This window comes from Bombus huntii, chromosome 4 (genome assembly GCF_024542735.1).
Source record: "Bombus huntii isolate Logan2020A chromosome 4, iyBomHunt1.1, whole genome shotgun sequence".
Taxonomy (NCBI): domain Eukaryota; kingdom Metazoa; phylum Arthropoda; class Insecta; order Hymenoptera; family Apidae; genus Bombus; species Bombus huntii.
This window is the reverse complement of record NC_066241.1, coordinates 3,540,046-3,561,968: the sequence shown is the minus strand read 5'-3', so window position 1 is coordinate 3,561,968 and position 21,923 is coordinate 3,540,046. Positions and strand designations below refer to the sequence as shown.

The following is a 21,923-nucleotide window of genomic DNA, read 5'->3' as shown; positions in this document are numbered from 1 at the left end:
TTTCTCGCTCGCTTTCACTTTCGCCTCGCAAACGACACGAGTGCGTAGCAGATCGATACGAAACGCGATGGCAAGGTTACGCGAGCTTCCTCTTCGACGATCGGCCGTACCAGCTTCGATCGACCTTTCGCGCAGAGTTCGTCTAAGCATAAAACTCGGGAAAAAGTCGAGCTCTTCGTTTCTCGCGCAAAATCGAACAAGAGACAGATCGTATCGAACGAATCTATGCGTTTACAACGCGACTGATCGTGACGGTGTATCGCTAATTTCACTGACGGCCGACCACGTTGAGAAGACGTCTTTTCATCGATCGAACGAGCGTAATGATCGCGATTGGAAAAAGCTTCGCTTTATTACGCCGATCTTCCCTCTCTCGAGGGTACGACGCTCGAGGGTAGCGCAACGATTACGTCGCAGCTTGTTGCAGCAATTTTTTCTCCGCGTTTCCTCCGGTAACGCAAAAATACCCACCAGGATCGAGAAAGGTTGCAACCTCGCTCGTTCGTCGCAGTAGGTACCAACCTCTCTGACGTTGCTCACGTTCGATTCGCTTGATTTTCTCGCGTTACACGGTTTCCAGCCGATCGACGGATTTGCACAGTCATCTAGGATGATCCATCGGTACTCTTGTTGCGAACACTGTCAGCTCGATCGTCCTAAGTCGATGCGCCAGGAATAGTCAAGATACTTTCCTCTCCCCATCCACTATTTTTTCTCAATGAAGCGCCTCTCTTAACGCGTTCCCTCGGATAGCGGCGATTCGAACGTAGAACGCGAACCGGAAAGCAAGAGATGCAGAGGAAACACGTAGCGATGATTCGCATCGAGTTGATACGCGTACAAAGTATCGCGGCGCGCAGAATAGCGTGCAACGCTGTACACAACGAAAGTCGGATATTCTCGGCGAACGTGTCGAAGCACCGGCATGAGGTAAAGGCTCGACGTCGACGTAGAATTTCGGAAGATGGACATTTTCTCGAGCGTTGCATTCCGCGAGATTAGAATTCTAATTCCGCGAAACTAGTACGTGTTCTCACGCGGTAACGAGCGCTCCGTATAGATTAGAGAGGCGAAGCTCTAATCTCGACGGTTAATCTCCGATAATATGCAGTTTATGCGACGAGGAATTTATAATGGAGCGATGCGATCGTGCCCGCTCGCCGCTATTAAACAACGGGCGGAACCGATGCCGGTAGCTCCGCGTGAATCAGATTATTCCCCCTTTGACTTTGATGACTGGTCAAACTGTATCCGGGGGGATAGCGTTCGAACGTAAGTGGCCGCTCCAACGATATGTGCATTCGATTTCCATATAAATGCGGGCCCGCTGCAAATGGATTTCATAAAAGGAGGTACGGGTAGCCACAATGGACATTGTAAAAGAGAAAAAGAGAGAGAGAGAGAGAGAGAGAGAGAGAGAGAGAGGGACTAGGTCGCAATAAGTGTCGCATAGAGAGATATTGCCAGGCTTTCCTTCGTTCGACGATCAAAAGCTTCGATATCGATGGACGTGAAAATTATTCCATGAAAATTTGTTCGTTTTCCTGACTCGCGCCGAGTTTGTTGGAAACTGCGACCGTACGCGAAATAATATTCTCTTGGTCGGCAACATTCGACGATCGCGAGCAGACTCTCGAGACGAAGAAAAGAACACGAACGAGGGACAGTGAGAAGTCGTAGAATAAAAAGAAGAAAAAGCGAAGAAGTGGCCTCCACTACGGTCACGGACACCCAACAGCAATTAAAAGCAATTCCTCTTGGCAGTATATCACTCTTACGTGCACTACCGCCGCGGCTGCCCATTAAAATCGACCTTCGACTCCACCCGCCAGCAACAACGGGATCTCCTGTTGTTCCTGTTGTTTTCAAGAGGATCGTGTACGCCGCACGACCAGCCAACGTCCTCCAGCGAGCCGTATCGAGAGGAAAATACATCCCGGGAGAGCGCTTCACTTCGCTTCCTAACTACCATCGCGTAGAACCATACGCCGTTATTTCGTTGCCAAAGGAGAATCACGACGCGGTGGATGGAAACCGAGGCGAAGAACGCCCGAAACCATCTACGCGCGTATTTCTATAGAAAGCGCGTCGCGAACATAGCCTCGATTCGAGCTGAACGATCGCGCGTGGAAACCAGACGGATGTAAAAAGCAACGCGAGACCGCGAACTGTAGCGATCGCGCGAGAGTCCAAGTAACTCGACCGCGTCGCACGTGCGCGATTGCGCGTTATAAAACTCACCCTCGTTTGAATACGGCCATAAATCGGAGGGTTAGATCGTGATTTCACGGCGTTGTAGCCGTGTGACGAATAAACATAAATCGGCCGCGAATCCGCGAGTTGCGCTCCGAGAGGAGCCGAGCAAATGAGAAGGAAGAAGAAGCACGAAGAAGTAGGAAGACGTTCGCCGAGGCGCACACGTGGCAGAATCAACGTATTTAAATTGTAAATGATACCTCGGTTTGCGAAACTCCGCGTCCTTCGAAGATTGCTGCACACAGCAACGTTCAACAGAGTATCCTCTCGTCTTCGGGGGGTCTTGGCTTCTTTTCCCATCCGACGTCTGCGAGCCGAGAGGGACGTCGATCATGCGGTCACGCCAGGGAAACGCGAAAACCAGCGACCACGAGAAGAAGCTCTCTCGCATCTTCGCCGAGTCATCCGAAAGAAGTTCTTATCGCGCCAAGCATGAAAACGCGGGGGGGAGAAGACCGTGCAGCGTTGCCTCGATAACATCTCGCTGTGCGTTCTGCCATTGCATTCCTCTCCAAAGATAAATACTCGTACGTGGAATTGGAAATCGAAGGTGGATCGGTTCGTTCCCCTTCCTTCCCGCGACTACTTGCTCAGACGGAGAAAAAAATATATCGCCTTCTGCCGCTAGTTTTCCCTTACGTACGAATTCGCGTCAACGCGGCGTACACGCGGCCGATACGGCGCAGCGACTCGATCGCGGACACCGTTTCCCGAAGCCAAGTCGCACGATTTCGTCGCACGCGACGGAATACAACGAGACGTACGGATTCCCGGTGGAGTCGTTAGATCGATCAAGAGTCAAAGCGTACGCGTTTCGAGGATGCGAACGAGTAATTCGAGACGTTTCGAGGAACGTACAGGGTTTAGGAATTGGAAACTTCGTTCGTACGGAACCGCCTTGGAAATTACTCTCTTTCTACGACATATTAAAAAAGAAAAAAAACGTGTCTTTTTGATAGTCCGATTTCGTGACACGAAGCAATTCGTGGTAGGCACGACGACGGTCCGTTACTCTCGCTTTGAAACACACGATTCTCGATCCTTATCTTTCTTGATTGGACCCGCGATGCGGAGCGTGTTTGCCAGCGCTGACAACGATAGAAATCGAATTAAAAAATAAACGCGGCCATTGCGGCTGCCTGCGTGTAAAACACGTACGTTTCATTTGACAAACTCGTTGTATCTCTTTCATCGAGCACAAGCGAATTTTCATTCCGACTGTCGCGTTCGCTCGGACGGAAGCTACGTTGTCCTTTGACGTCCAAGCTATCGTTACCTGTCGGACGGACAGCGAACAGGAAGAACGTAAGTCGATATTGGAAAACAAATTTCCCCGATAAGAACGTTAAACTTGAATGCGAGAAAGAGATCGGAGACGTGGCCGTTGAAACGCGAACGGAATAAAAGAGCCTTCCTCGTCCTGCCCTCTTTCGCTTCGCCATCGTTTTCAGTCGAATACTTTTCCCGCGTTTATTGTAAAGCGATCTGAACGGCTCTCTGCGAGTTTTATTCCTCTTTCAGTGACCGTTGCCGTATTTGCGATGCGTCGTCCACGGAATAGCCCGTAGGACGCCTGTTAGCCAAGTGAAACCTGAAAACTGCGCCAACCAGCTTCGCTTTCGAGTGGCATCGATCGATACCAAGTCCCCTTTCTCTGCCTTCCGCGCCTTTGTAGTCTTCGCTACGATTCCAAGGAAATAAGCACGAACGTGTCGCGAATAATTTTGAATAAATCCGGTTACCAAGGATCGAAGAGCATTTTCGCGAGAACGAATTTCCCATCGAGAAACTCGTATACGCTGCAATCGAAAAAACGCAATCTCCGAAAGGCATAATATACATGGGATCGAAAGACGGGCAGCGAATCGTGGTCGGAGTGGAATTAAACGAAGCGGGGAGATCGATTGGCCTGGATGCGTCGGTAAAAAGAGGAAAAGCTCACGAAGACAGGCTCGGAAGCCTGTCCGCCCGCGGACGTTCGCGAAATTTGACAGGAGTAGGTAACAGCGTAATCGATAAAGTGGCTGAAACGCGACGTGCTGCGTTCCACGATGGTTGGCCACGCAACGTCATACAGCAGCATGTTTTTCGCACGCATCGATGCGCGCAGGAAACGCCGTTGTATCGTTTTCCGCGTTGATACGACTTCCATCCGCGGTAATCGAATCCTGCCGCGTTTTCCCATGACCCGTGGTAAAATTTTCACGGTGCCCGAGAGAGCTTTTGAAACGAACCGGATACGTCGTAAATTCGACAGCGGTTACGCTTTCTCGAATCGAACGGCGCGATCGAGAAACCGCTCGATAATTGGCTTGTTTTGTCAAGGAAGGAAAAAATAGGCGTTACTTACGAGCCACGATCGACTAAGTTCCCACGAACGAGACGAGCGTTTCGCGTTCGCTCTGGCGATGAATCCGCGGAGAGGAGCGAGCACAGGCGCCACCGAACTCGGGAAAATCAATGTACGAAGAGCACTCGACCCTGAAATGAATCGATTCGATATCGAGATATCACCGACGGTCGATCGACTTCCGAGAGAGCGTCCAAACGAAAGAAATAAACCGAGCTGATGAACCGTGGAGAGAGACAAAGGGAGCCGGAGGACGAGGGCAACCAAGGGTGGCCAGAGGGAAACTTTAAAGGCCGTTCGAGGCGTAAAGAGCGAAGTAGCCGCAGGTGGTAAACCAATCAGCCACGAGTGCATCGCACGTGCGTTTATGCCGTACTTATGCTACGGCCTAATGCATCCACGGTATAAGATACTCGAGTATTTGCGGTACACCGATTTATTCTCCTCCGTTTTTCCTCCTTTTCGTCTACGATCGCTACGTTAGCCGAGAAACGTTAGAACGAAATTGAAACGCGAAAACCACTTCGCACCAGCGCTACGCGTTCTTATTGACAATCGCGTTAATTTGCACGTTACGTATTCGACGACGACCGTGGCTCTTCCACCGGATAACTCTCTCTGCTATGGTTGCATCTACACCTCCGGTAGCGGTTAAAATCCAATGACAACTACCGTTCGAGCGAAAATATTAGTCCTCCGATTTGACAATTTTTCGAGATAGATCCAGATGGTATTTTCCGACGAGTTTCCGCGCGTGAAAGTGTAACCGGTCACGAAGGCGGAACCGGTGCATTTTTACGGGTCGCGCAGACGCGTAAATGTCAAATTCGAAGGCAAATAAAACCGAACCGTATCGAGCCTCGGTTTTCAAGCTTTAACGAGCGACGTTCCGCGATTTTGTGGATCGTTAAACGGATATGCGCGAGAACGGTTTCGGAACCGATCGTTAAATATACCCGGACACGGTGGTTGATGCTCCCTAAACGGAGTCCTAACGATGTGAAAACGACTAATAGAAACGAGGAAGAACAAAGCCGTTCGTTGGTCGACGTTCGCCAAATCGGCCTCCAGAGTCCGCTCTCCCAAGAGGCTACAGTTTTCTTAAAAAGAAGCATCGCGTATTATACGTCGAGTAAAAATGATTATCACGACTGGCGGTTTTCACGGTTCGCTTGGTCCAATGGAAAACCCATTACTACGCTTTCGACGTTAAACGAGCGGCGCCGCATAGGTCGTGATTAATACTTCAGACTTATTACGCTTAACGAATATCGCTGTTAGATCGACGAATCGTTTATCGGACTAAACGTTCGATTAATCAGAGTATCTTGACGCCTAAAGGCATCGCTTTTGCTTCGGCGTAACGACGCTGGTCTATATATAACGCGTATAAAGGTGGGTAACGGACGCAAATTACACGAATTGACGATCGGACGTTCGGATCGTCGAACTCGAACATCAAAAATAAAGCGTATCCGAGCGAATATGTCTTCAAATGGCAAACTACCACGCGTTTTGGCGTTAAAAACGTATCGAGACGCTTTTACACGTAGCGTAAGCCTGTCGTTGTAAAAAGGATTTACCGACTTTCGAGAGAGAGAGAGAGAAAGGATCAACGAGGATGTTGCGCGGATGTTGAAACGTGCGATAGAACGCGAGCCTGCAGGTCGAACGAAGAGCGAATGGAACAGCACGAACGAAAAGCAACAAGAAAGTCCCGAAGGACGAGTCTCGCACGATTGATCTCGCCGAAACGCGACTGCTCGAAACTCGAACCTGCCTCCTAATCGCCTCCTGGACCGGCATCGGAACAGGCCCGAGACAAAGCCTCCGGTGATCCAACTAAGCAGAACCGTTGCCTGTTCCGCGATCGATCGGTAATTACTGGCAAACTGAAAACTTCCAACGGCCCACTCACGAGCTCTCTTCGTTCGATTCTCTTCTACCTGTTTGAATTTTTACGATCCCCCGACCTTTGAGAATTTAAAATTCGAATCGTCGTTTGCGCCTCTAAGAGGTGCACGGTTCACGGGCCAAAGCAACGGACTACACGTTATGTAAATTTATGAAAAGCCATATCGACCATCTCGATCGAAGCGAGCTTTGTCTCCATACGATACGACCCGGCCTGCCAATACACTCGCGAAACGTGTAACTCCAAGCTATTCTCGATGAATCCGAACGTGTTAACGTTCTCGTCGAACGTCTACCTTCTTTCTAACGCTCTTTCGCCAAAATTCGTATGGAATATACCGCTAAATACAGCTAACAACTAGAACACGATAGCAGTAAAACGGGAATGTAACGTTTAACGGATATAAGAATTTTCTGTCACGAACGATTCCAGTCACATCGAAACCTACGGAACACGCAAACGGTTATACGCCTCGTTCGTTTCGGTTAACGAGCTAAAGCTGGACGGATATCGAGGTCGCGCGATGAACGCGGCTTACCAAAGTATCGTGCGACACGGATATACCTAATTTCCGGTACGCACCAGGACCGCCTGCCCTACAGTGTCCGGCGAAGTCGCAAATACGCCGGTCACAGCGTACGTCGATCTCGGCAAACTGTGTTTCCGGTTGGCAAAGTGTGATTTCCAACAGCGTTATTAAAGTCGTAATTTTAATGCCGTTTCCGTGGCTTCCTTTTCATTTCGACGCTCGTAGCTCGACGTTCGTACGAGGTTTCGCGTTAATTACTAGCGAGACGAAACGAGGATAGCCGCTCGATGATACCAACCGGTATCTTCGGACCGGCTGAAAATCGATTGACACCGATTGACGTCATCGCGAAATTTCACGGTTTCCACGTGCGTCGCGCCGCGATCCTACCCACACGGTTATTCGCTCGGTCGAATATCGTGGAAATTGCGCAGAAAGAAACTGCTGCGCCTTTGAAACGTTCGCTCTTGGACGAATATTTCAACGTTTGTCGAGCGTTTCGACCGCGGAGAAAAATAGGCCCGATAACGGATACCAAAGATGAAACGTTGCTACGCTCTGGGGCACGTATAAAACGAAAACGATATATAACGTTCTGTCCGATGTAGACGCCGAGTTGGTGTAGCGAATAGTTGCCGTACGTTTTACCAGCCAACTAACGGTTCGCGATTGAAAATACGTCATTCGGAAGTTACCTCCGGCGGAGAATAGCTCTGGAAAATCGGTAGGAAGCGAAATAGACATATTACTCGTGGAAAATGGGAATAATTCGTAGGAGCGCGACTTTCGTTACGTCAACGTGCGAGTGTGTCAAGGCTGGACTCTCCGTCGAAACGTGACCGCACGGACGCACGTACTTGTTCGTACGCGACGTTTCTCGAATCCGTTGAAACGGTCGATCAATTCGCGGCGAAACAACAGCCAGGAACGTAGCGTTGGAGAATTTCAGCGAGGATATCGGCGGATCCCGACTGAAATCGCGTCTCGTCACGGATCACCGGAGCCACACGGGTGACGAAAAAGGAAAAACAGGAAGTCGTGGAGGCGCTTTCGCGTCGAAACGGTTATTTCACGACGACGCAATTTCACGGCGTGGCTTTTTCTGTCCGGCGGATACCTTCCACGACCGATAACCATGTAATCTTATTAGCCGACTTTCTGAAAATCAACGTTCGTCGCGTGGTATTCGACTTTTATACGCAGAATCACGTGTCTCGGCAACATCGTTCGCACTCTTCGCTTCTTTTCTCTCCATTCGCCGATACGAGAGAAACGTTGACGTTTCGAAAGAACGCACGGACGAACCTGACGCGTGCTGAACGAGGAGAAAAGCATCCGCGTCGATTACAATTCGACGGACCAGCCTCTGGAACGTACACCGATAACGAATTCCTCGACGAACCGTTCCTCTGCCACGTTCCCTGATCGGACGTATCCCATTAGCACGGTATCCAGTCGATCTATCAAATTATGAAACTATGCGGTCTCTGTTATCGCGGTGAACAATGCGATACAATGTCGGCTCGATCGGATTCTTTCGTCGATGTGGATACTATCCATCCTCTGATTGAGACAAACAGACGCGAAAGTCGCTTATCCGCGGTGTAATTATCGCGAGATTTACGGAGCAGCTGGATGAACACGTACGTACGAAGCAGACGTGGAAGCAAGGATTACTGGAAAGATGGGGGCGAACAATGGAACGATTCTTCGAGCGACGACAGAAGCGGCCGAAGCTCCGGGCGATAAGTCGTTACGTAAAAGTTACGCGGCAGTTGCCATTGTGAATAAGGTGTATCAAAGCGATACGGCTGGCCCAGTTACGGCTCCGTTCGGAAATTACGCTCGATCAGGGGCTTTCCTTGGTGGAATTTTCACAGCTCGGCTGTAGTCGTGGAGGCGACGCGAGCAACCCTCCAATCAACGGCCGGTTGTAGTCGTCCTTTTATTCGTCGTCCGAGCATTTTCCACTCGGATTTTCCGCTCGACCAAGCGTCCAATCTCCATCGTATTGTTCCTTGTTCATCAATGCCGACGACGTCAAAGAGAAACAATTCTTGACCCGCCGTTTAACCCCGTTATCCACAAGCTCGTTTAGCTTTATCCTCGCGTTCGACACTTGCCGCGATAAATCGATCGCGAGATCGTCGAAAGGAACGTTCTTCCCCGTTGTTCGTTTCTGACGCGTGATCGTAAATATGTAAATTTGCCGAGTCAAAGTTTACCACGTAGTCGGCGAACGAGAAGTTGGAACCCTTTTGGACGACCGGTCAACACCCAGAGGCGATTGCGAATGCATCCAAGATACGATTGTTTCGAAGCCGACTTTGCACGAACAATCTCGCGGTACGTGATTTCTCTGCCAACAACAGGTTCTACCGGCGAGGTGAATCACTCGTGACTCACGCACGAAATCATCCTCGAACCGAACCCCTGCAATAAGGATCGTGCTCTCGAGCAACAACTCGCCGAACAATGTTATCAAACATCGATATCGTTTTTTTAATCGTCGGGAAACTTGCGGATCTCCAACGCCATTCTTATTTTTACCTCGCGCGTTTCAAGTTTAAGGACTTTCGCTGGAGTCTTAAACTGCTGACGCGAGAATCAGCTCGATGCTGCCCCACTCGGCGCAGTGGTAAGAAGAATGTAAGCGAATAAACCTAAGTCGTTGGTGCGTCCTAAATTATCCAAATAAATTGGCGATCGAACCGAACAAATTTTCTACGATTTCGCATCAAAGTTTCGATAAAAGATGACGAGACTTACGACGCAACTCGATATCGCGTATTTTGCGTCCGTGGCCAAAAGGCAGCATCCACTAACTCGGCTCGACGAGTCCTATAAGCTGACAAAGAGTAAGGATAACGGTGGAACGAGTCTTCTATGTTGCAGTGGATCATTGGAACAGATCGAGATCAACGCCGGTCACTCCGGTGGTTTACGCTAAACGCGCACAATGGCGTAGTAATTACGAACAGAACGAAAGGGTAACGCGAATGAAACGGTATTGCAGTCATGGCGAGTTTAAGGCGGTTTAAGTCGAACGGAATAGACGACGATGATCGTTACGCGTCGCTAGAAGAACAAACTCACGCCATTCGACGACCGGTTGTTGAAAAGGCGGCGAGTTTGCTCGGTGCGCAATCGCTTCCCAGAAACTATTCCGTAACGCCTTAAAAACGGAGCACAAGCTCCTCTGAAACTCTCGTCGCCGCCGCCTCACCCTTTCCCTATACTCCACGTGTCTCGCGTGCGTGTAATTTCCTCGCAAACTGTTTAGCGAATTTTCTTTTAAATATATCGGCGGAGAGTCGGTAACGGGCCAGCAGTAAAATATGATGCACGGCGCAACGTTCAAAGTAACGCGCAATAACTTACGCGGTTATGGCCCTTAACTCTATCCCATCGTACCACGTGGAAATAGTTAGATTAATGAGATTTCGTTGAAACCGCTTGCACGTCGTTAGAATGACTCGAGATTAACGGGCTAAACAACGGTGTTGGCTATTCCTCATCGGGATGATAGTTCCGGGTTCCCTCGTTGACGGACATTTCCCCCTATCGAGGAAAAATCGTCGTTACCATTCGAATTCCTCCGACTCGAAAAGCAAAACCAAGTCGTTATCAGTCGCGTTGCTTCGTACATCTGTCGAAGTTGGTCCCACTTCGAGGGAAGCTCCGCGTCTTTTCTAAAGTTTAGTTTTCTTAGTCCTCGAAGTCATTGAGTATCGTTTGACGCTAAATTAATTCGAAGGGCCTCTCAGCCTCGTAGCTTTGCAGGAACGTGCCTCGCACAAATCATGCAACGGGATACAGACAGGCCAGTTTTCCCGCAATTGTATAAATACCCGTAGACCCGTGGCTTCGAAACTCTTTCGTAAAGTAACGCTGTCAGTGTAACGTCAATCCACGTCAGAGACCAGGCCGCTGTCACGACCGGCTCACTTTAAAATCGGAGATAAAGATGTGACGGCACTCGGCGACAATGTATATCGCCCAAGTGCCTAACGAGCCATCGATATCCCGACGATCCTTCGGCCGAATATTCGAGGAGAAGGCGTGCGTGGCGGCGATCGCGGATGCCTAACAAACTCAAGGATAGTGGGGATATTGAGGAGTGACAAAAGACAAATAACCGAATCCGATCGGAAGTCGAGTTGTAAGTCTCAGACTTGGAAAGTCACGCCTAGAGCTCGGAAGAAAAATTGTGAATTGTGTTAGAAGAAAAATAAAGTTTTTTTTTCTATTTTTTGTTGTTGTTGTTCTCTTGTGTTATTTTACGTGACACCAGCGTGCGGATCTGGACTAGCATACACAGTGTACTTATACTTAAACTCGCTTAAATATATTTTTCTATTATACATTCATCCACGCATTTCCTCTCTCTTTCTCCCTCTCGCTATTACGAGATAAAACCTTAACAACATCGCGTAAAAGTCGCTCGGGAGAGCGGATTCCGAGCCGCGTTCCTATTACGAAAGAGAGGAAACCTTTCTTCAAACGGAACAATCGTATTACCGTGTTCCAACCAGACCTCAACGTCGCTTTCGATCAGCGAGAGGAAGCTTCTGTCGAAAGGACGCGAAACGTCCGCGAGACGCGTGCAACGAAATTAAACAGGAACGGCTGTTCTACGTGGAAAAATCTTGCAACGAAATTCGATCAATTAAGAGTTAACGAAGAAAGAAGAAACTCCGGGCTGTGTTTCTCCTGGCGTGCTGCTCCGGAAGAGAAAGAGAAAGAGGCAAAGGGGAGAAAAGGACGACGAGAGAAATCCGCTTTCTGCAATTAATCGCATCAAGGACGACTTTCCCAAGCCTGAAGAGACGTCGAGGGAAAATTCATCGAATCGAGTCGAGTCGAGTCGAGTCGAGTCGCTGGAGAGGTACAATGGCCGGTTGATCTCCTTAATTGAAATGCTTTAATTAGAGCTTCGTTCGACGAGAGAATAGAGAGAAGGGTGAGGAACAAGAGGAGGAGAGAGAAGCTGAAGATAAGAGGAGAATCGAACGAGTCGTCCCACTACGCGACTATCGATGCTTCGTTTTCGCGAAACGAAAAGAAGGAAAGCGTATTTTCCCAGACGTCGCAACAGATTCCACAATTACTGGAGCTGGCGCGTTCATCAGCGGCCGACACGTTATTTTTACCGTCTTACTCGCCAGCGAATATGAACTCGGAACGAAACGAATTGCCGCCGAATATTCGTTAATTTATTCGAAGCACGCGGACGCTACCTCCAGCGGGTAATTTGCCGGCGTAACAATGAAAAATTAAAGCGCAATCGAGAAAGATTTATGTTTGAAACGTCGAAACTTCTTTTTGTAGTTCACCGACCCAACGACCAAGCCGGTCGGTATTCTCATTCGATATTTTTCCCGCTTTCTATTCCCTTTTTCGGGGAGAGCCCCACTTTCGGATCGGTCGCGATAACCGGCCTCTTTCGTATGCGAAGGCCCAGCCATGATACTGTTATTGTTTCTAAACGAACGTTCGGCCGACGAATGCCCGAGGAATTCGATCTTCTTGCCGGAGAAAGGTTGCCGCAGAGTCACGGATGGATCGTGACACCGAGCACTACGGCAGACTGAAAAAATAAAAATGCCGACTAACGAGACGTTGGTGATCGTCCAGATACGCGACGACCGCGAGAAGAATGGGGAAAATTGGATGGAGGGGGCGAACGTGGAAAATCAAGCTAGTCCGAAACAGCGGGAAGCCCCGGCAGCCTCCGAAGGTGGCAGCTTCCAAATTAGCATTTCAATTTGTCCGTGCAGGTGTTCCAGAGACGGCAGTCGCGACAACGACACAACCACGATCAACGACTCGACTCGACTCGTCGTTAGTCGGTGAGTACCTGACATTTTCCATGCAAAGCCTTCGTACAATACGCCGAGTAACATTTACATAGTCGTTCGTGCGATCGTGTTCTATCTTATCTGCCCCTCTAAGCCGATAAACGAACGTCACTTTCCCGATCAAAGGTGTGAATCGATCACCGAAATTACCTTCCCCAACCCACTCCACCGCGCTTTTTCTTTTACGTCGTTTTAAAGGTGAATGACATACAAATATGTACAACCGAGGCACGAATACGACAATAACGATTCCCGGAGTTTTACGACGTTCGCCAAACACGTAGCGATGGTTTGTCCTAACAAACGGCTACCGATGTAATTGGATCGCGATTGTGGCCGAGATACTCGTCAATTTATCAGTGGACCGACGCACACGGCTCGCGAACAGATCGCAGAGTTAATCTCGTGATTAAAGGGAGTCTGCATCGCGCTCCACCTGGCATCGAACGAACGGCACGTTCTTTCAAAATGATCGCATTGATCATTTGTCAGAATACAGCTCTTTTTTTATCAATTCGAAAACACTGCATGTAAATTCGCTCGAAATGTGACGCGTTATTGCTCGTCGTGGCCGAGCCGAACCTCCTCCCCAGAAATTTGCCGTTGCGTCATTGTAAAATTGTTTACGATCCGGCGACAAAGAAGCAGGAAAAAGTGTGCCTGGATGTTATAGGATGATGCAAATCTCAATGCCAACCGCTACCACCTACGGACATTCTTAGGAAATGAGGTGTTTTATTCGTAAAGTGCGATACACGCTGAATTCGACGACGAAGAAAGCAACGATTTAAAACGACGCACTTTCGTCGTTGCACGACTCAACCCCTTTGACGACACGTTTCGACACGAGATTTTCCTGCCCTGTTGAACCTCCTGCACGCTACGACGCATGCTCGCGCGAGGAACGGATAGGATTATTAACAGAGATTTCGAAGAAAATGAGCCATAACAAACGGTTCGAGGATAATTCGATTTATGTCTGTTTCAACGTTAATACACCGTGACTTTCCAATGGTCCAAACAAACGCGACTCGTTACGGCCCTCGTTAAACGAACGAGCTTTTACCGCGGACGATGATCCGCGTACTGTTATTGCCAACCGTTCTAGAAAAGCATAGAGCGTACCGGAATAAGTAAATTCCCTTCTCGAGGAACTTTCGCACAGATCTTACCTTAATGCGCGTTGTGTGGTCTTCATTTCTGGCTGTTTCTTCGTGAATTCTTCTGAACGACCCTCAGCGTCGATCCATCGATTCGTTTCGGCGTCGAGGCACACGGCAAGAGCGATCGGAGATAAAACAAGAAAAACGAAACGCACAAGCTCAAACACGCACACGCGAGAAGGAAAAGAACACTGACTCGAAACGTGTTTGCTTTCGATCTTTACGATCTCGGTCCGATTAACCACAGCACCGTGTTATTCTTCGCACGAATCGAGTTATACGCAAAGCAATATCGATCGAATTTCACCGGTCACTAAATCGATGACGTTACCGTGACCGAGAGGGGTAGCAAATGTAACGAAAAGCACAAGATTCGACGCTTTAAACGATTTCTCAAAATTCAACAATGGCGATGGTCGATATCTTACGCTGATCGACGACGCGTCGTACTGTTTCCGTTCGATCCCAAATCCTCGAGATCGCACGATGATTATCGATAGCTATAAAAAGAAGTTACACGATGTAGCATACGGTCGGCGCTTCCATCGAGTGCGCGGCAGTAAGAGGCACGAATTAGATTAGTGGGACTCGTAACCGAGACACTTGGAGGTTAGGTCGAATCCAGAGAGAGGCACATAACCTCTCTTTCGCCAAACTGATAATCGCTCGGCTTCGGTGACCACGACGGATTCTTCTAAACTTTCACAGAGTGCTTAGCTTTTTCGTTCATTTTATTTCTCCAAAGTACACCTCGACCTCCGATACGCTTCGACAGCGATTGACATGGTGACTGTGATTTCACGCGAGTCTCTCTGCTCGCACGTGTTACCGATCTTGATATTTACTGGTCGCTGATCTTCTCGCCCGTAAGAATTTTCTCGATTCTCGAAATCCTCCAAAAATTGACATGGGGCGAATTAAACGTCGCGCACCCTGACGCGAGCATCACGTCTACGCTAAGAAATACAAAATATCGTAACACGGACGTTTCCTTTAATTTCATAAATCCTCGATTCTTCTGCCGTTTTGAACGAAACGTTTCTTATTCCATTCCTCCCTATAAATCACACGTCGCATACACAACAGAGTCACTGGAAGGTAAGCTCTCCGAAAATGTTGCAGCAAATGGTACACCTGCGATCTTGGAGTACCGCGTTCGGTACAAAAGCGTGCCACTTAACAAATGACCGATGCGTCCTTCCGTCTAGCAGGACTGGTTTGTGCAATAAACACGCTACGCGTCGCTTCGCATTCACGCGAAGCCGATCGGAGTCTCACTGTAGCGAAGCGTGTACGAGCATCCACGGAAAATCTCGTTACTATTCGGATGAGGTAGCACAGAGGGCATCGGTTTGGAAAGGCAAAAAAACTTGGAATCACACGGCAGGTGCAAAAGGTGCCGGTGTAGAGGAACAAGCGAACAACCTCCTCTCTTCGCCAGGTCCCAACCGAGAGGTCCACCGTACGAGGACTGGTTTCACGAGACTCCCCGTGCTCGACCGACCAGACTACTTCGGGCACGATAGAAGGAGAGGGAAATACACAGAAAGAGTATGTTCGGTGAAGAGACGGGAGGGGGCGAGAGGCGAGGAGCGTGTAGAGAGCGGGCTCGTGGAGTGTGGGTCCCGTTCTTCGGAGAGAGGCTTACTCCACCGAGCGCGAGGAAGTACTGTTACTTAGACAGAGCCTTCAGGGCTCGCAACGTGCTGCAAAACGCGATGCAAAGACCAGGACGCGGTGCATACGATTTCAAGCCATCTGCCACTGAAGAAAAGTCCGCTATACCACGCGCTCGGACTTTTCTGATTCTCCTTTTCTCCTAAGCTATATATCTCTCGTACGGAACCAGCGTAATATCGAGATAGTTCTCGATAGGTATTCGTCGGTACTGTTGAAAATCGATTCACTCTTATTCGTTCCCTTCTTTTCTCGGACACCAACGTCCAAGGATACGATCGTGACACGCTACACAGACGTGACGTAAATTTATAGGGATGCAGTCACAGTGACGATTACCATCGACGAAGCCGGTATCGTTGGTACTTCGATGCCACTAGCTCGAACGATCTCCCAGAGTCTGACCAAATGGATGCACGGCTAAACAATTGGAACGATCAGCCCCGATTTCGAGAACTCTTGAGAGTCGTAGCGCGTTACAGGCAGAACGTTCACGGGTCACGCGAAACGTATGCCACAATCGCTAGGATGCACATTGCCTATGATATATCGTGTATGATAGAACGTGTACGCGTGCGTCGACAGGCACCAACGAATCGCGTGTCCTCCTTCACCCTCTGTTTACTCGTGTGCACGCGAAATTTCGCCAAGACGAAGATCGATCCTCGCGCGGTTACTTTTCTCACCGGAACCCTGCGCGTTCCAACTAAAATTCATGTCGAACACGATGCAATATTTTCGAATCCCTCCTTGTCTCTCTCCTGTCCGTGAAAATCGAAGGCAAATTGAAAAATATATGCTCACCGGTCGGTAGTCGCGGCTCGACTGGACGACTTGCCGCCTCCGCGCTATTACCCGCCGTACTCACTCCCGTATCAAGCGAACCGGCGCCCTTCCGTGTACTACTACCCAAGGTGCATCTATTGCCACGTACCTGCACGTGCTCGCGTATAACTCTTACGCCCCTGTGTGTGTATCATATGCACCATGTATGTGTCGTCAGTGCGTACGAATACTCATGCGGCCGGGTGTAACCGGTTTCACCGATTTTTTCCCGAAAAGCATTCACCACGGTTTGTAAAATTGTTTGCCCTTTGTGGTTTCTCGGTATTCCCGTAAACTTCTTGAAGCTATATTTTAATGCCTTTCGCAGGAAATTGCGATTACGCGAGTATCGTTCGGAACATTAAAACACAAAATTGTTTCAAATATTTAGATACGGATTTTTAATATTTACCATGGAATTTAGATTAAAACTGGAGAGCTAGGAACGAGCAAGCAGACTGTTCTATAGGGGAAAGTGACTTGTCGTTTAATCCATGCTGCGTAACAGGAATGAATTTTTCAAAATTCCAAACGTACAATCGTCATGCACTGGATAATGCAAGGCGTAATGTAAGTAAGGTGACACCAAGGCAGTCCACTACAGAATCACGATACATGCTCGACATCACCATGATCGAGCTTCACGAAACTAAGTTTCCTGTCCCCTGTTCTACCTGTTCTGTCAATGCAAATTTGGCCTGCTCCATAGTCATCGAACGTCTCCATTTCACTTTCTACGAGATTTTTCTCGTGGCATTTCAATTAATCACATCACGAATTGAATGACTTCATACCGAGAATGTTAATTACGGGGAATACGATTCACCGAGTTGATTCAATCCAGACCTAACTTTCCCTACCACGTTGCTTTGTTGCTTTTAGCTTAATGAGCGCCGTTCTACATTTCGTAGATGATACATCTTTTTCTGTCCTCTCAAGAATGACGCAGACGGGTTTTGTTTGTTTCAAATATAATTCACGATGCGTAAAGTCACAAAACAATTTCGTCTCTGTCGTATTATTATTATACTTCCGTTGAGAGTTGATATAATTTATGATCCACATCTGCATGAAACATCCATAAATAAAATGAAAGTGCAGGACTTGATCTGTGTTAATCCGATAAGATAGAATAATGAAATTGCATTTAAGCGTTATAAATCTCTGTCGAGCCCTACGCGTTGCATGATCCTTTGAAGGTGCAATATCAATGCGACGAAGCCTAGGGAGGCAATCTTTTGAACCGCCGCTTAATAAATTGAGTCATTAGGAGCACGAGGCAGCATACATAACGATAGTAATCCTTAACGTCGAACAGGAACAACCGTCCTGTAACTTTTAACAATAAAACCAAACTCCAACATATCTTTGCGCCATGTAACATGATGTACGAGTACATATATGTATGTATAGCGTATGAGATACATGTACTTCTTCTATAAACTCGCTTGTACGGGGTTTCTACAAACAGAACAATTTTTAAACTCTTTTCATCGTATTACAACCTGCAGGACAGCGTGTTGGCCTTTTGATCTATTATCCTTGATCAACGATTTACATTCGTTTAATCGATCGTTTTGAAAACTTAAAATGGAAAAACACTAACAACACGCGAACAACCAGATTTGTACGGTTCGACAGTCGAAAAAACAGAACTCGCGTACATCGATTACCTAATGATATGCAGCTATAGAACTGGCAAGATGGTAGGTGCTACCACCTGAAGGTTGTTTCGCGCAACTAGTGAGCAATCACGACGCAACGCATTCAAAAAGAAAGTGTACAGTGTACATACACTGAAAAGTAGACGTAAATATGTATACATATTGTAATAATTAAGTTGTTTTTATATTATTCTGGTAAATCTATTCGTACAAAATATCTTATATAAAAACGATATAACAAAATATCTTATATAAAAACGACGTAACAAAAATCTATATTGGACTTTAATTTAGAATCACTCGTTCTTAAATTTGACTTTTTAGATTAATTTGTTTTGATCAACGTTTTCAAGTGTTTTCGTTACATGTTCAGATGTAAATGCTGCGCAGCAGCGATAATTTGACATTTCTGTAACTCCATTTTCTGTTCTTTTAATTTTAATAGTCTTTTCTGAACTTCCAACTCGCTTTGCCGCATCGCCATTTCTTCTTTATGCCTCCTCTCTCTGTTTTTCTCCGCGATCGCGAAATGTTTTGCCATCTCGTTGAGAAATTTGTCGAAAAGCGTCGTTGGGGTTTCCTTCTGATCCATCGCTTCGCTCTTGTTGTTTGTAGAGGAGTTCGAGGACGGCGCCGCAAGAGGGTCCTCCTGTTGCTGATTGACGACGCTAATATTGCTTTGTTCCTCGTTTATAGATTTTGGTAAAATAAACATATATCTCGCGGAACCGGATGGCGGTGGAAAATCACTTTCCTCCAAATACATGTGTTTCTTCTTTTCTTTAAAAATTTCATCCAACGCCCTTTTGTGTTCCCATTGTCCGTAATGTCTCATTCTACCGGGTTTTTTTAAAAGCTCTCGAAACACAAGATTCTTGTACTTTCGTTCGAGAACACGCCATTTGTTCTCGCACTTTTGCGGACTAAAGTAAAAGCCATGTTTCTGCATCTCGAGAGAAATCATCTCGAACATTTCACGTAAACTTCGAATCTGAGTCGACTGTCCTACCTTCGAATGATATTTCTTATACTGGCTAATAAGACACGCGGTGGCCTTACTGGTCCATAAATTTAAAGCACCGACATCAGCACTAGAAGGAATTACGTTGTTACTGTCAGAACTGGGAAAATCGTTTTCGTGTTCCTCTTCAACATACCCTTGCAGCGCCGGTTCCACTTTGATTTCCATTTGTTCATCGAAGTTTTCCCCTTTTTAAGAATATATTTACATGACAAAGTGTATTAAACGTGTTTTAGATAAACGAACAACAACAATCGGAATAAGGAGAGCAAGTAAGTCGTGGATATGTTTATTAACAACATAAAATAATTTTGAACAGTTTCAAAAAGGAGCAGCGAGATGACCACGCTCGCGTACGACACGAGCGCCAGGCATTCGGCGCAGCGTAGAATACACGATGAATACAGGGCAATAATAGGATATAACCTTGTTTGAAAATTGCTTTTCTTACCTTTCTGTTCTGTAATATCGGCCATATTAGCACACTCTCGTAACGTAACCTCCGTTCTAATCTCTGAAAGAAGTCCGACACGAGTGCCAATCTCGGTCGTGGCACGGTCTTGCAGGGGGCCGAAAAACCAATGGAAACTAGTTCCAAACCGGTTTCATACTGAAACTGGTTCCGTACGCGTCGAGAACTGGCGGCCATGTTACTCCATACTTTGTAAACACCAAAAGTACTTAGGTTCTCTAACCAGTAGAATTGTGTACGGTCGTACCAGTTTCGAACATATTCAGATATGGGTTAACGGTCGGTTTGTAACGTCAGACGTTAGTAAGTTTCAAGTTTCGGATTAAAAGCAGTGGATGGCAATATTCAGCGATATTTTCAGTAAAGAACGATTGACGATAATACCAATTCAGCATTGAAGCATGATTTACGCGAATATCGAGGATAGAGAACCGTTGTACAACTGCCGAACTACTTAGAACGTAAAAATTACGCGTATAAGAATTCACAGCCATGTTTCGCACGAAAGAATTACCAGAGCCACATTCCAGATATTCCGATGATTAAACTGTGGATATTTATGCAAATTCATAATTCTCAGAATATAATTAAAAATCTACAAGATTCGGTAGAAAGTTGTGTTAGCTACCAGGTATTATGAAAGCTATTATACTTTCGATACTTTATACATTTTTCCATATTATGTCTGCGCAATGTTTTATTTCCAATTTTAAATTTCCTATAAATGCATAAAAATCCGCAATCTGCTGATAATAAATTATTTATTATTACATCACTTGTTACATGTTAGATCATGTTAAACGTAAGATGTCAACTTTCATAAACTGAGCGCATTCCATTTAATGATTTGTAGGCATTTCTACGATTCGATTACGTCATTCCTTGAATTTTTTCACATTGTTAAAGCGCGTACAACACCGAGTTTCATCGTTCACTTTCCACAATATACGCGTTATGTTTTGCATTATAATTCATAATTAGCTCGAATTTCCCATACAATTAAGACGCATACATCCGTACATGCGCAATGTATGCTCGTGAAGTCATACCTGCAATTACCGCGTATAAAACACATGAAAACTCCTATTCTCGTAAAATTGAACCTTTCATCGCCTTTGTCAACAATCATCCTTTCCGGACATTCTCAAACGTTCTGCTCGATGGATATATCCAAACGCGATCTAACGCGTGTCGTAACATAGTTTTTCGATCGTAAGGAGGGCATATTGATCTCGATGCAAAGGTTAATCGATAACTTAGTATCCTTGCGAGAAAAGTGATAAAGGTGTTGAAACTTTTAAGGGCATGCTTTAGCCGATTAATCGATTCGTAAACATTTTTTTCGGTCTCGACGATCGATGAACGATTTATTGCGACAACAGAATCGATCCCTTCGAGCAACCTTTGCAACGTAAAATTAATCGATTCCTCGGATAAGTATGTTTAAGACAGTTTGCTTTTTCTCGTCAGCGTCGATGTTACTATGAATCTTCGCACGCTCTGATAGCAATGCCGACGCCGGAAGTGAACTATTTCGTGAACCAGCCAGGGCTATATAAACCCATGCGTATAAAACACCAGTCTACGATGTAACGAGATAATAACACCCACACAAGAGTTTCGCGTAAAGCGTGCAATGAACAAACATTCCGAGCGGGACTCGCCCGTCACGGAACACGAGGAAACGAGCCGAGTGCTCGGGATTCCACGTTTTAGGTCATCGTTCGTTCCGATTCTCAGATCCGTCCTGTTTTTCTCATGCTCGTTATTATCGTTCGCCGGATGCACTTCTCCCTCGACGTATGTTACATTTTTCACTAGTTTCATTTAACGATAAAGGATACTAACCAACGCGACCAACTTGTATAAACGTTTAATCACTTAATTTCACGTGTTACGTTAACTTCGAAACGACGATACGTATTCGTTGGAACGTCCGAATCGTATTACGCGTTGTTTCGTACGAAATGAAAATTCGAGTACCACGTCAAGCACGAATATCAACCCCATTTCGCTTTATATTTCCCGCCCCCGTGGAATCGACGTTCGAATCACGATACGTCCTCGTAACCCCAAGATTTCGATGTCAGTTCGCGATACTCGATAGTAGCCGCGTTTACTCGAAAGTATAACGTCAGGGTGGTGGAGCGAGCGGTGGTAAACGGGGCTAGGAAGAAGGGTGAAGGAGAG

At 46.9% G+C, this 21,923-nt stretch overlaps 3 protein-coding genes across 5 annotated transcripts in view; all 3 read right to left on the bottom strand.

The window, feature by feature from the left end:
- LOC126865247 (uncharacterized) overlaps positions 1-16,558 on the bottom strand; it is an 85,978-nt gene extending 69,420 nt beyond the window's left edge. Inside the window, exon 1 of one of the 2 annotated variants that reach the window (XM_050617569.1) lies at positions 14,084-16,558. In XM_050617569.1, coding sequence (XP_050473526.1) covers positions 14,084-14,109 — 26 coding nt within the window. In that variant the 5' untranslated portion in view covers positions 14,110-16,558. Of the gene's footprint in view, positions 1-2,456; positions 2,606-14,083 lie in introns of those variants that run through there. The other variant, XM_050617568.1, reaches the window with a different exon arrangement.
- The window catches only part of LOC126865239 (nose resistant to fluoxetine protein 6-like), a 221,502-nt gene that overhangs the window by 153,986 nt on the left and 45,593 nt on the right, over positions 1-21,923 (bottom strand). The gene's annotated exons all lie outside the window — the stretch shown is intronic.
- Positions 15,781-21,726, bottom strand: LOC126865252 (uncharacterized). Of its 2 annotated transcripts, XM_050617585.1 has the most exons (3): positions 19,713-21,726; positions 19,398-19,449; positions 15,781-19,331 (listed from the first exon to the last, which is right to left on the bottom strand). In XM_050617585.1, exons 1-3 carry the CDS (start codon positions 19,735-19,737, stop codon positions 18,602-18,604), a joined length of 807 nt encoding a protein of 268 aa, XP_050473542.1. In that variant the 5' UTR covers positions 19,738-21,726; the 3' UTR covers positions 15,781-18,601. The 2 variants fall into 2 exon arrangements, with proteins under 2 accessions (XP_050473542.1, XP_050473541.1); XM_050617584.1 differs by having other exon boundaries at positions 15,781-19,449.